Here is a 15,066-nt window from a genome sequence, read left to right as displayed (position 1 = left end):
TTCTGGTTGTGTATTGTGAATGGTGGTATCATATAACAGTACTTATATAGATAACAATATATTTCACTTTTTTGTAACGTTTGATGATTACACTCCGTGTCCAGTAATCTCAGGATTGTTCATGCAACAAGTGGCACGTAATAATCCCCGATTTCCGTCACAGAATGGAAATGTTTTGTTAAATTTTATACTGTATGTGGTTCACGTTACATAATTTATTTAATCTTCTGTGTCATTTCTTAGAATTATTGATTTGTTGTGTAACTGACAATACAGTAAAGTGAAGCACAACAGACTTTTACGAGAAATATTCTGGATTAATTTTATATTCTTTTACTGATATACAATGATTGTTTAAAATGCTCGGCGAACATTTTAGAATTTGGTTATTGTAGTAAGTAATCGTTTCTGCTATAGGTAAGGCGTTTTAGATGCACCGAATAGCTAACGCGTTAGCTATTCTGTCTGCGCAGATGCTGCTGCTGAGTTGTGCATGTGACACCCTGAATGGGAAGAGCTAACGCTTTGATCGGGCATTAGCGGGCAGCTCCTCCCCGACTTACGACCACCTGCACTTAGGACCTGCCTCAGTCGTAAAATTTTTTGCCAAATTACGTATTTTCGAGTCCCAACGTCGGTACACAGACAAAATTTTCTTTTGTAATTCACTTTAAAATGGCTGGCAAGCTTAAAAGTGAGAGTTTTGTGGTACTGAGAAGAAAAAGAGACACCCATTTTAGATTTTTTATGTATTATTTAAGCATTTTTGACTTATGCCCATTTTGACTTACGACCTGGATCTAGGTCCCTAACCCCGTCGGGGAGGAGCTGTGTGTGTGTGTCAGTTATAATAACTTTGATTTGACCAAAATAAAGATTCATTCATTTCTTTGTCACCCCCCCCACCATTATTATTACTGTATATCCTACCCTCAATTTTTTCTGTGCTAATGGTTAAAAAATATACCAATGTGTCAAGTGCAGTAAATACATCAAATTATACAAAGCAGTGAATGCAACCATGTTTATGTCCATTTACAATGCAATACAGGTACTTATTTGGTTATACAGTACCGTATTGAAAAAAAAAGATGAAATCAGCCAAATAACCAATCTATTAAAAATTTATAAGAAAAACAGTACGCGCTATATATCAACAGTATGGAATCAGGTACAGTACTACCACCTGGGGAAGATATTGGAAGCATAATGTGCTGTCTAATGGTAGATCCTGCTGCTGGCACCACAAAAATTTTGACCAAGTCTCAGGTTGCTGATCTGACTTTGTCTCATTTACATACAATTGCAGGGTCTCAATTGTTTCTCTTACTTTGACAAGACAACATCTATATACAGTATTGTTTCTCATTATTGATATTTTTTATTCATGGCTCTATTATTACTATTATTATTATTTATATTTATATTTAGTTTTATTATTATTATTATCATTATCATTATATTTTTTCGCCCACCAGGCCTTGATGTGGGTCATAAAATTATCTGTGCCCGGGTGGGCTAACGCCCAATAAAAAAAGAACAAAAAATTGATTAGCCCACTTATTTCACCTGGAGTAAACACCCTAATGTTACGTGGGGGGATTAAATTTAGTTTAGCATTAGGGTGACTAATCTTAATATAAAATAAACTAGGAGCTAATCTTGTTATTACCATGAGTTATCACATTTTGGGAAAATTAGATTCACACACCATTAAAATGGTGGTTTTGCTGTTTTAATACTTGAACAATGACCATGATCTAAGTTGCTTTTGTTGTTGCAGGTGCTTGTGGGTGAGGCGGCCTGGTCTGGAGAGCGGGTGTCCGAGTTGAGGCAGTTGGCTCGACAGATCCAGCTACATGTGGCAGAAGACTCAGCCCAGGACACTCCCCTCGTTGCTGAAGTTGAGCGTCTAGGATTCAGAATTACCAACCTTACAGAGGCCATAACTCAGCTCAGCAGCAACTTGGCACTACAGGTGGATGCAGAGGAGCAGCAACAAGAGGAGGCTGCTCTGAAAGAACTACAAGCTGGCATCAACGGAGCTCAAACTCTGTTGGCACTGCCAGAACCTGGGGTCCAAGAGGCAGCAGAAAGAGCTGGACAGCTGCAGGACCAGCTTGTGGCTTTAGGTGGCTCTGGTGGACCCATTATTGAGAGTGGTCCTACACAGGTGGTAGAGGCTTGGCAGATTGCAGTTCGTGACACACATTGTCGTTATGAACAAGTGGTGGCGGGTCTCGGTGGTGATGATGAACAACTTGCAGCAGCATTAACCACCTGGAAACAGTATGTGGATAGTGTGGAGGCTGAGATGACTGCACCAGCCCCAGCCTCACGCGAAGGTCTACACGAAGCCTCTCGCCTGTGTCAAGTTCACCGTTCCATCCTCACCACGCAGACCAATGTATTGCAGACTCTTCAGGAACAAGCTCAGCAGGAAGATGCTGCTCCTCGAATTAAAGACCTACAGGGGCGTCTCCATGAACTGATTCTACGACACAAAACTGTTCTTACCACAGTAAGTGAACGTGAGCAGATTCTTCTTAAGACCATTGCCACGTGGGAGACGTATCGAGTCAAAGTAGCTCAGTTGCAAACCTGGATATTGGCCCTGGAGCAAGAAAAGCAAGGGCTTCAGCTAAGACAGGTTGCTCGTAGACGACTTGAAAAAGTAATTCACAGATTACAGTCCTTGCTAGAGCAGCTGTGTCGAGGAGAAGAGCAGGTAGAGGATGTTGCAAAACTTTGCCAGAAATTGGTGGCATCCTGTGACCCAAGTATACACTCCATCCTGAAGGCAGAACTGGCATCCCTCCAGCAGCGTGTGACCAACATGCGTGCTGGTGTGGAAACTTGGCTGAGTTACCTCAACAGAAGTTCTGATCTGTGGCGACGCTATGAGGAAGTTTACACCAAACTCAATTCTATCTTAAGTGAGCTACAGGCAGGATTATTAGCTGATTTGCCTTCTGATTTCAGCAGTGTGCAAGAAACTATCAAGAAGTATAATGAAACTACAGCTTCACTTGAAGCATTGAGTGGGGATCTGTCATTGCTAAGAACCACTCGTGAAGAGATGGTAGATTCACTAACTCCAGCTGATCTCCGTTTAGTAACCCAAAGGATGTGGCGTGTCACTCAGTTACAGGCTGAACTTCTTCATCAGTACAGGCTCAGGATTAGCACTTTAGAAGATAGACTGGAGTTGTGGCAATTGTATGACACCAGATACCAGCAGTTCCTTACTTGGGCTAAAGACATGGAGGCCAAGATTGATGGTGGCTCTGAACAGTACATTGATACTCTCATAAGGAAGTTGGAACATGACTATCAAGAAGATATCAACTCTAAGCGTATTGAAAAACTTTGGCTTACATCTGAAGGTGAAGAATTAATATCCTGTAGTAATGAAGATCAGGCAGCTGATTTGAAAGTAAAGGTTGAGAGCATTGAGACAACATGGAAACATATCCACGATAAATGTAACAGCAGAAAGCAAAAGCTTCAAGACATTGTTACCACTATCAACAAGGCTGAGGTCACCTTAGCTGAGCTCAAAGAATGGCTCTTCTTAATTGAGAAAAAGCTGTCAAGTCCTGTCATCTTCCAGGAGAGTTCTAAGAAAGAAATAGATCGTCTCTTAGAGGCAGAAGAGGAGGTTCGAAAGGAGATTGAAAAACAGAGTGGAACCATTTCCTCTGTCTTAAACCTGTGTGATATGGTCATTCGGGATTGTACAGAGTTTGATGCTAACGGTGACACAGACTCCCTGCAGGAGGCTCACCACAACTTGGAGAGGCGATGGGGTGAGATCTGTACTCGCTCTGCTGAAAGAAAAGTATTCATCAAGAAAACTTGGAAAATGTGGCAGGAACTGATTGCAGTAAATACCTCCTTTGTATCATGGCTAACAGCAATGGAGTCCAGAGTAAAGAGTATATCGTCATCCTCTACTCTGGTACCATACAGTGCAGTGGAGGAGAGGATAGCCACAGTTCATGAGCTACAGCCATTGATACATGACCAAACGCTTCAGTACGAAAATCTTAACCAGAACTATCGAGTGCTTGCTCGGCCTTACGGGAGGGAAAACGGATTGGACCAAAAGAACGAAATCCGAACGATGGTCAAGACCTCCAATGCAAGATTCCACATTCTGAGTTACCGTGTTACAGTCATTTTAAGGCGTCTTATGTATAGTAGAAGGTTGTATGAAGAATTTGAAAATACAAGAGAGCAACTAATGTCATGGCTCAATGATTTTGATCTTAAAATCTCAGGATATGAACATCAGTCACATGCAGACCTTGAGTACAAGAAGAGGGCTCTTCTGGAACTTGTTGCTGAATATGAAAAGCATGAAAAGCCCCTAAAGGACTTTGACAACATGATCACTTACCTGTTCCAGAGAAGTTGTAAATCTGATTGTCTCATCATAGAAGAAAGCCTCGCAGAGTACTGGATAACTAGGAAACTCATTCACAGTCGACTTTTGACTCTTCAAGAGGCTATCGAAATTGATATCACTCAAATCACAACAATCACCACCACCACCACTACCCAGATACTAGAAACTACTCGGGAGACAATGAGACTCTCTGAAGAAAGATCTATACCTGACCAGGATGATGATGACTACACAGTAACTCTAATGTCAGATGCAGAGCTCCAGAACTTAGAACCAACCCTCAGTTTAACAGACATGTCTCTGATTGGTGCTGTGGGTGGTAGATCTTTGGCTGTAGAGATGCGGGTGGCACTGGACGAGAGCAAGAGACTTCTAGCACAACTGGAAGAAGCGTTGAAGTGCCCCACACCACAGGGGGCTGAAGTTGACAAGATGTACTACTCCTTTGTAAGTGTTCATGAGATAGTGTTATAGAGTAGATGTAATGATTTAAAGTGCTTTTAATCGTGTATATTGTATTCATATTTATACAACCAGTTGGATTGGTTGAAAATACTGTAGTTCAGTTTCTGATATATTTCTCTTTTGAATTAGTCCAAGCAGTTAGCTGGTTGTCGATCATCAGTGGACCTGCTGAGCTCCCTGGTCCAACACACTGGCGATGACAGCGAAGCACGAGAACTTCACCCTGAAATAGATGCCGTTATTGAAGAATTTAAACAATTAGAGGTTCTTGCACAGGCCAAGCAACAAAGACTAAAAGAGAACAGGTAATACTGAACACTTTTATTGCCATCAACTTTCCTTTTGAAATTCTTTTAAGCCTCTATTGACATCCAGTGCTGTTAATATGATCTTGATACCGTATACAGTATGTGCCCTTGTAGACTTCTATTCTTTTATGTTTGACGTTCTGAAAATTTTACAACTTCATAGAGCGTAAACCCTACAAATTTGACTGTTCTTGATGAATTAAAAGGTTTGAATAATTACAATAATTATCCTAAAAATCATTGCTGTTAATAGCAAATGTATTTTTAGTATTGAAGTGGATAGTGTGTAATGTTTAATGTACATATTACAGTACTGTATATTATTGCATTTGGTGGGTATATAGTGTGTGGCAGTGGCTTTTTAGTTCAGTACAATATTTTGCATTGCATATTTAGATTTATGGTACACACTATCATCCAAAACAAGCATTGATACTTAGCATTGCATATATTGTGCTCTATTATGGTGTGCTTCATTAGTAATATATTGATCTGTAGATAGAATAGAAAGGGGCGGGGGTCATGTACTGTATAATACCTTACCTATTCTTTCAGGTACCAGGCATCATAATGTACATCTACAATATATGCCTCCCTATTGATCCCAACTCTTGAATTTCATTTGATTCTTTGTCTCAGTTCACTTGTTCTGGTACTTCATTCATTAAATACTTCAGGTAGCTTGTGAATACTAGGAATACAACAGAGTTAGCTTCCAGTAAATTTTTCAAGACTTTATCACATTCTTCTGAAAATAAGTCAACCACATTTTACAACTAGAAGAATGTTGCTACCCAAACTTATTGTTCACCTGTAAACTTAATCCAGCTCAATCTTGTGTACATTCAAGAAGGATTATCTCTTGGGCTGAAAACTTCCCTTCATACCATATACATTCATCTCTGTGTAAGCCATATCTGTCAGACATTGTACTGTACTGTGTATGGTAAAACTTAGAAACCAGATGTACATATTGCCATAGACTTGAAAAAGGTTAAAATAGTTTGGAGTGAAATTCTGTATTTGGCAGTAGAAGTTTTGGGAATTTGATGGGAATCCTGGTTGACAGTGCTAGTCATGCTTTAGTTGTAGCTTACAGTGCATGTGCATGTTTGCTTGCAGCGAGACGTCTTCCTTGACGTGCCCGCTGTGTTGCAGACGCAATTGGCAACAATTTGAAAATGATATGTGGCGGCTGGAGCAATGGTTAACTCATGCTGAGGCCACCCAATCAACTCAACACAACCCACCTACACCAATGGAGCAGCTGGAGGAAGTTGCCCAAGACCACAGGGTTAGTGTGTTGGTATGATGTATAGCTTGCCACTTTTGTCATATAATTGCTTATTATTTTTATATTAATATGCATTTTCCATTTTCTTATGTTCATCCATATGAAATTACCTTGTTTTTAATGACAGGAGTTCCTCATGGATCTTGATGGCCACAAGTCTGTGATTATGTCACTCAACGTCATCGGCAAGCATCTGGCAGAACACACTCGTGATAAGCGTCGGGCCACACGGGTGAGAGACCGTCTAACTGCTGTCAATCAGCGATGGGAAGCAGTATGTGCTGCAGCTTCTGTGTGGCAGGCAAAACTGCAGACCACTCTTATGGGGAATGCAGAATTCCACACCACTATTACTGACCTGCTTGCATGGACTGACACAACAGAAGAGAATCTTTTGAAGATAGCAGCTGAAGAGGACATGGAAGAAACAGCTCTGCGTGAGCGCGTTAGTCGTGTTCTCGACGTGCGGGCGGAGGTTGAGCGGTGTGAGCCACGTGTAGCGTCCCTGCACGATGCTGCACAGCACCTTCTCCCTACCCAACAGGATGACCAATGCGCAGCTGTACGCGAGCGACTTGCACTTCTTGCGCGTCGTCTTCAGCTGCTGCGTCAGATGTGTTCTCAGCATCTGACTCAGCTTTCTCAACTGCTTGGTCAGGACTTCACAAGCTCTTTGGCATCACTAGCATCTTCAGGGGTGAGTGGTGCTATTAGCTTACCCAATGCATATTTTTTGCCATACAATATATGTTTATTCATATGATTTTGCAGACTTGCATGAGAAAAATAGGATTTGCACCATTGCACGTAGCACATGAAATGCACTCTCTTTTCCAGCTGTACGAGTCTGCCGAGTTCTCTTTCTCGCGGCCAACCTCACCCAGCTCCCTGACAGCGAGCTTCCATTCTGATGCTCAGTACGTACAACTTGGCTGATGGAACCTGCCAAGCACCTTCTGTCACATTAAATGTTAATTACTGTACACGCAAAGTAGAATTATATTAAATGATTTTTATTTGTAGTTCATTATATTACATACTACACAAGTTGAATTTTTTATTCTGAATGAGTTTTTGCTGTAGTATTGTATTTGCTTTTATTTTTCAATTTATTCTCAGTTGATGATATACTTTTGAGGGTAAATTTATTTCCAACAGAATTTTGAAGATATATACAATTCAACAAAAAATGATTATATTACTTTAAACATTTAACACATCCATCCTAACCACATTTTTCTTTTGCTCCAAACAGTGACGGTTTAGTTGGTGATGGCAGTGATGAGGGCGTTGTCCGACGCTCTTACAGATTCCTGGGGCGTGTGATGCGTGCTGCCCTCCCCATCCAGGCCCTTATGCTACTCATGCTGGGAGTGGCCACACTAGTCCCCACCTCTGAAGACGACTATGCCTGTAGTCTGGCCAACAATTTTGCTCGCAGTTTAGACCCAATGCTGCGATACCCTAATGGGCCACCACCATTCTAAGTTCCATACCTTACTCGTAACTCCAAAAGGAGTCTCCCGTCTTCCTAAGGATCTGCAATTCGTGATACAGTAGCTATGTTAACCAAACGTGACTCCAAAAAAACTCCTCAAAATGTCTAATTATTCTCACGTGACTATATATAAATATAAATATATATTATACTGTTCAGCTTACAGTCGCATCTTGATTAGTTTAGTGAGGCTCTGAAAATGGTCATAATGTTTTAATCAGTTTGTGGCTTATAATTATATGGTAAAGTTGTTGATTTTTATCAAGTTTAATAATATTAAATGGTTATAAAAGTTCCTTAAGTAAGTGCCCGCCGTTTTAATTAGAGATGAAGGTAACTGATAAGCTTCATCTTATTTTTACATAATTCTTTGCCCAGGTTAAGGATGCAGTGTTGTCTTATTACTGTGGACTGCATATAGTGGATGAGATGCTTACTGTAGTAATCCATCTGTACCCAGACTATACTTGACTATCCCAACTATGGAGATCACCTGGTGCTATTGTCTGAACACACTTTGGTGTTGGTGATTCTGAAAGCTGTTGCAGTACTGATGAGTAGTAGGTGCTATAAGAATTTATCATGACTGAGAAATGAAAGTGTTATATTACTATTTAATTGAAAAATAGAAATAATGTATTATTGAATATATTATACTTAATTAATGGACTCAGGTTGAAGAGTTGGTTAGTAATTTTAAGAGAACTGGAAGTGGTGATAATGTGGTGTATAGGAGTCGTTCGGTCATCATTGGGTGATGTTGTGTCATCATCTGTTGGTTACTTGGATCACCCACTTGATCACACTCTATCAGCCAATGGTGACAAGTAAGGCATCTGTAGACAAATCCACTTACTTAGGTGTATAAATCATTATCAGTCATTTGTGATAAGTGTTTATGCCCATTGTTGGAGCATTATAAGGTTATGGTTTAGGCATTTGATATTTGGATATTGATTTATGAATATTAATTCACAAGGAAAGAAAAATATTTTCAATGTACTTAGCACTGATATTTTTTATCCTGACATGACTACATTAATATCCCTGTACTGTACATATAATTTCCTTTCTTCTTTTTTTTTTTTAAATATCCTTTGCAAGTTCATATTTTATCTTTTCCTTGTGTATTTTTCGTCTTCAGTGCCAGTAGTAAGGACAAGGCAGTGCGGAACAGTTGGTTAGCGTGGAACCTGACCAACTGTTTCTCATGAGAGGTGGATCTTACAGATGACATATACTATGACAAAACTTCCTAATGGACAGTGAGCTTATTTACTTGTGCTTTTTCGCGGGGGCACAGAGATAGTGAAGCTGTTATCTGTGGGGTCCAGTTCCAGCACTGACATACAGCAGTCTACTACTTGGTATGAAGGTGCAGCACATCTTGTATGATGAAATGCCTTCCTATCTTTTGTATTAAGTCATTGTCAGTCTTTATTTTTATTTTTTACTTTTTTTTTTAGTGTAGGGTCAAAGCTTATTCGCTTGAATGCTTCCTGATGCAAATTATTTGGTTTGGCTGGCCAGGGAAGATTTTTTATGTGGATATAAAATAAAGATTTGATGGGTCATATGTTGAACTTTAGTGCCTGAACTAGATTTACCTAGTTTGTGCAGGCTGTGACGTTTGTGCCATAGATATGTGACCAGCCAATAGGGATTAAGAGTGCTAATGCCTAGCCAATCAAAAAATTTTGCCCAGTCATTGGGGAACAGAAATGCTAATGCCCAGCCAATCAAAACTGCTTTACCACCAAACCATAGCAGCCTCGGACTTCCATCCACTAGCATCGCTTTCGCCAGTGTAGCAGAGCACGCGCTGAGGGCAGTCGTTTATACCATGGTGTGAGTTCAATTCATACAAATATATGTGTTCTTATAGGAATGTGTTTCATATATCCTCCACAAAATCTACAAGTTAACAAATGTAATCTGTCCCACTGGATACAAATGACAGAAATCCGAGACTTTTCACATAGATAAGGTACAATAATACAGTACTACCTGTATTGTGTACAAATGCTCAGCAGTAAACATCTATGAATGAAGCCCTGAGTTTGACAGTTTAATGTTGATAGTATTTACCGAGTTGTGAAGTACAGTATAGTACTATTGACAACACTGAATAAACAATGTACTGTACAATATAATGTATTTTACAACTTGATTCCTTATTTGGCTGCTGCTGTGACAATATTTAAAAAATTCATATTAAAATATATTACGGCAGATTATATGAATTGTTTTTTAGATTCAGGTGACCGATGAAATATGAAGAAAAAAGAACAATTATAATCGTGACACTGATTGAACTACAATTACAGTTCACTAAGAGGCATGAGTTACAATTAACAGTTTACTAAGAGGCCTGGTTTACAGTTAACAGTTCACTAAGAGGCCTGGGTTACAGTTCACTAAGAGGCTGTAGTCAACTGTACCATACATACTGTATGAGGATAAATCCAGGCATTACAGTAAAGTGTCCATAGAAAGTAAGGCACCCCCTAAAATAAAAACCACCTGACGATCTTTTTCTCCTTAAAACAGGCCACCAATAAGCGAGTATGAATAACGGTATTATTTTTGTTTCAAATGAGATCCAATACAATGAAAATCTACAAATCTTTCCAATTAAAAGAACTCGGAATAAGTTGTAAAATAGAAATAGTGACTTGGCTGCTCCAGCACTATGAAAGCCGTTACAACTAAAAATTGGAAGTACATATTAAACAGCACAATGTATATAGATAAACTCAAAATAAAATTTGAATACTGTGAAATAATAGTGGGCTATTTATAAAGAACAAAATGTATATTTAAAGGCATAAATATTATTCAAATAGAATTTGTTTGGTGAAGAGCCTCCTGTTGTTTCTTAACAAACATGTCAACAATGACAAGTCATGCGCCACCAACACTAGGGGACAAGCTCGCCAAGATGGCATATAGAACGAATATTATCCAACCAATACTTCTTTGCACAGAGGGTGGTAGACTTACGGAACAGCCTACCAGCTCAAGCTGAGGAATCAAGAACAGTACTGGGCTTCAAAATAGCCCTTGACAAAACTATCAAGAACAATGGAGGGATCGTACAAGGGCCACTGTCCTTCCCTCACCATGGCCACCTCTAGTGGGTGGCCATTAAGTAAATAAAGTAAGTAAATTATTTCAGTGTCATGATATACAAGCATCAAAGCCAGGCCAGTCAACCTCCCCACTGTTAACCTGTTTCTCTTAATGCACCTTACTCCAGAGTGTTCACAGCCTTCGAGATACTGGAGACAAACAATACATAGATATCTTGGTGGCTTTTCATTATTGGAATTCAAATATTTCCAGTACCTCAACTCATTTAACAGAGAAAGTGGTGAGAGCAGGCCACTTTGTCAAGAGAGTTTTCGCAAATAGTAGCAAGAATATCATGTTTGAATTACCGTCAGAATAATTTAGAAGAAGGCAACACATGTCATCGACTACATCAAAGCCGGTTTCCGTTTTATTTAAAAGATGACCGAAGAATGGAATTGCTCGATTTTTATGATAATGATTTTCTGGCATTTCAGAAGTAACTTTTTTTATTTCCTTGTCGCCTACCTATGTCTGTCGTTGATACATTTCACCAACACTATCAACAGGTTGAGAGGCTTCAGTGAACCACCTGCAAAAGTAGTCTTTCACATCACTACAAATTTCCTTGTTTCGTTTGTAGCGTCAATCATTTCTTACTTTATCCTCTTTGCCACTCATCGGCACGTTAGCCGCTTAGGTCGGTTTACGTCTGTTACAGATTGTTGGCATGTATTGCTTCCAGAATCTGTACCTGTGTCCGTGTTGGTCAAGTCAAGTCTGGTCTTGAATGAGCTTGCCTCACACTCGGCGCCGTCACGCCACTGGCAGACTGTTCCAAGAGTTCACAACAAGGGCGGGTCCGAAATCTGGATCCCCCCTTTTCATCAGAAAATTCCAATACTTTTTCTTTAATGTGGTATTGTACTCAGGCCTTTTTGCATATTAAAAAGTAATTACTATTGTGGGGTATGAGATGTTTGGTTCACACTCAGGATGGGATGGAGAAAGGAAACTCACAATGTGCTCTCTATATACATGTTGTATTGGATGTACAATGCAGCTTGGTGCTGGGAAGGCAGCATGGTTACAAGCATGATGTAGAGAGAGCTGGTTGGTGAGGACGCTCAGAGAAGGACAGCATGTGGGTCGCCATGCTCGCCAGCGGGAGAGAGGACCGCCAGGCAGGCGGAGGAGCGAGGACCGCCAGGCAGGCGGAGGAGCGAGGACCGCCAGGCAGGCGGAGGTGTTGCTGGCCGGTTGGTGTAGGTAGAAAGAGAGACAGATCACCACGAGGTCAGGTCTTAAATAGCGGGGGTAGGCGTGGCTTAGCAGTTGACCCCCGCTCCGTGGTGTATGGCGGCGCTGGTTGACCTAGACCACGAGGCATACACTGGGGAATTGGTGGGGTCGGCTAGGCAGCGACAAACAGCGTTTGTAGGGGAGAATTCCACTACAATACTCCCCCTTCCCTCCAGGCTGTGTAGGAGACTTGTTGTCTGCAGGGTTGCATAGCACATGTGAGGCAGAACGGGCGGTGCGTGCCTCATGTGAGACAACGGCGATGGCGTGGATGAGCCGGTCGCTGGGGACAACTGTCTAGATACACAATATCTGTGGGAGTAGAGAGGGAGAATAAGGGTGTGTGGAGGCGATGAATGTTGTGCTTCCCTCACGGCAGGTACAGAGTCGTCAGATGCGCCTGCTGGGGTGTGTGGGCCTGGGTCAGGAGCAGGGGCTGCGTCAGCAGAAGCGGATGAGGGCTCGTGACAGCAGCTGGGTCCACGACAGCAGCAGGGTGCAGGACATTAGCAGGGAGTACCTGAGGGCGAAAAGAGGGGGTGTGTGGGTCCGCACTCAGGAACAGAGGCCGCATCAGGGGCGGCAGGGGTTACTGCTGGGCCGGGGTCGGCGTCTGAGGCAGGACGGGTGTGCTGGGGTCGGTAGGACGTGGTGCTTAGGGCAGGAAGAGGAGCTGGTGTGGTGTCTGCTTAGAGTAGCAGAGCTGCTCTAGGGTGTCTAACCTGCGGTGTAGAAACTGTAGTTGTAGAGTCGATGAGAGCTACTTCTGTGTGGATAAGCCAGTCTTCCATGTTGCTTGAAGACTGGGAGCGTGATCAGTTTCTCCTCCATCCTGTGTGAGTGCGAATCTCGGGAGTCACCATTTGTGGGGTATGAGATGTTTGGTTCACACTCAGGATGGGATGGAGAAAGGAAACTCACAATGTGCTCTCTATATACATGTTGTATTGGATGTACAATGCAGCTTGGTGATGGGAAGGCAGCATGGTTACAAGCGTGATGTAGAGAGAGCTGGTTGGTGAGGACGCTCAGAGAAGGACAGCATGTGGGTCGCCATGCTCGCCAGCGGGAGAGAGGACCGCCAGGCAGGCGGAGGAGCGAGGACCACCAGGCAGGCGGAGGTGTTGCTGGCTGGTTGGTGTAGGTAGAAAGAGAGACAGATCACCACGAGGTCAGGTCTTAAATAGCGGGGGTAGGCGTGGCTTAGCAGTTGACCCCCGCTCCGTGGTGTATGGCGGCGCTGGTTGACCTAGACCACGAGGCATACACTGGGGAATTGGTGGGGTCGGCTAGGCAGCGACAAACAGCGTTTGTAGGGGAGAATTCCACTACACTATTAATCAGAATATCTCCTAATATCAAGTGCACATGGTTTCAAAATGCCCAGCTCGCTTTGCTCGCCATGTTCTCCCACCCAAAACTTCTTGGACCCCCCCCCCCCTCCCTTTTGATATTCCTGGACAACCATCACTCTTAAAAAGTTTACCCTGACATTTTATTTTTAAATATACCTCCACCTTGCTAAGTTTGGCAGTAACTGGGCGGTTGGGTTCCAGATATTTTTTTGCAAAACTTGAAGAAAGGTAATTAGGGAGTCAAGTGACTGCACAGTAGTGTAGAGTGCTGTTCTTGGGCTTTCGTAATTTTACAAAACCAACAAAAAAGCCAGACTTTAAAAAAAGGCCGAAAATTTAGGAACCTGTGGTCACCCTTTTAAAGGCTGAAGTGTTGTTGCAGACAAGCATAATTAGAGGACGGAATTAAAGAAGTTTTTGGTGTATTCAATGAACGAAGTATTGTATTTTATGACAACTTCGAGAAAATAAATTACTATAATACGAAAAAGACCAAGAATATCCCAACTTTTTTGAAGAGGCCAAAGCAGTGATCTCAAATCAACCATTTACAAAAAGGCCAATTCCAGTTATTTGGCCCCCAAAAAGCCAACCTGGCAACTCTGAGCTTACGTTATAACCAGCGAAGAGTGAAAATCAATTCACACTCGATGTAGGAAGTGATAATCAACTTCAAAATCAAAATGCTTTTAAATAGACAGCAGTGTGCAATTTCCCATGATAGCGAAATGTTACCAAACGTTCGCCCCTCCACAGAACACATTGAAAAAAAGACCGTGAACATTTTATGACGTATCATCAAAGTCATTGGTGTGGAACAAAATTGTCTTTATTTGAAAAAATTTTCAGGCTTGAAAAAAGGGCACATTGCAAGGTATTGGGGGGGGGGGGATCCTGGTGCACTTTGTCTAACTGCTCAATCAACTGAGGACGTAGTGATCATAATATATGACTGTCATAATAGGTGGTGCCACTTGGGACCCACAAGACATTGCTCGCTGTAATGCACATGGGACAAGGTAAATCGTATTACATTAGGTAAAGCGTTGATGCATCTACACACACACACATGCGCACAAGTTGCTGAACACGTGGGACAGCCCAAATGTCGACCCCATCCGTCAGTGACTAAAGGCTTTTAGATGCAGTGTCACTTAACTACAAGTTTTGCGGACTTTATTTATAGAAAATTTATTACATTAATATAACCCCTTAACCAAGGTACTGTACCATAACGACAATCATACATGTGAGGCAACCCTGAGTCGCCGGTGTGCAAGTGACGAATACGTAATGTCCTTTGTGGAAATTGTGGGGTTTGTAAATTTTAAAACTAATATCTTGACATCAACCCTTGCCCT

General features: G+C 41.7%; 1 protein-coding gene across 9 annotated transcripts in view; it reads left to right on the top strand.

Moving 5' to 3' along the window:
• Positions 1-9,860, top strand: part of LOC121880357 (nesprin-1-like) — a 258,059-nt gene extending 248,199 nt beyond the window's left edge. For 7 of the 9 annotated variants that reach the window (XM_042387526.1, XM_042387565.1, XM_042387541.1 and 4 more), the window contains 6 exons: positions 1,784-4,858; positions 5,006-5,181; positions 6,307-6,478; positions 6,606-7,175; positions 7,316-7,395; positions 7,734-9,860. In XM_042387526.1, coding sequence (XP_042243460.1) covers positions 1,784-4,858; positions 5,006-5,181; positions 6,307-6,478; positions 6,606-7,175; positions 7,316-7,395; positions 7,734-7,965 — 4,305 coding nt within the window. In that variant the 3' untranslated portion in view covers positions 7,966-9,860. The remainder of the gene's footprint in view (positions 1-1,783; positions 4,859-5,005; positions 5,182-6,306; positions 6,479-6,605; positions 7,176-7,315; positions 7,396-7,733) is intronic. The other 2 variants (XM_042387534.1, XM_042387555.1) reach the window with 2 other exon arrangements.
• The last annotated feature ends 5,206 nt before the right edge of the window (positions 9,861-15,066 follow it).

The sequence above is a fragment of the Homarus americanus genome, unplaced genomic scaffold, assembly GCF_018991925.1.
Source record: "Homarus americanus isolate GMGI-L3 unplaced genomic scaffold, GMGI_Hamer_2.0 scaffold50564, whole genome shotgun sequence".
Taxonomy (NCBI): Eukaryota; Metazoa; Arthropoda; class Malacostraca; order Decapoda; family Nephropidae; genus Homarus; species Homarus americanus.
This window is presented reverse-complemented; position numbering and strand designations above follow the sequence as displayed.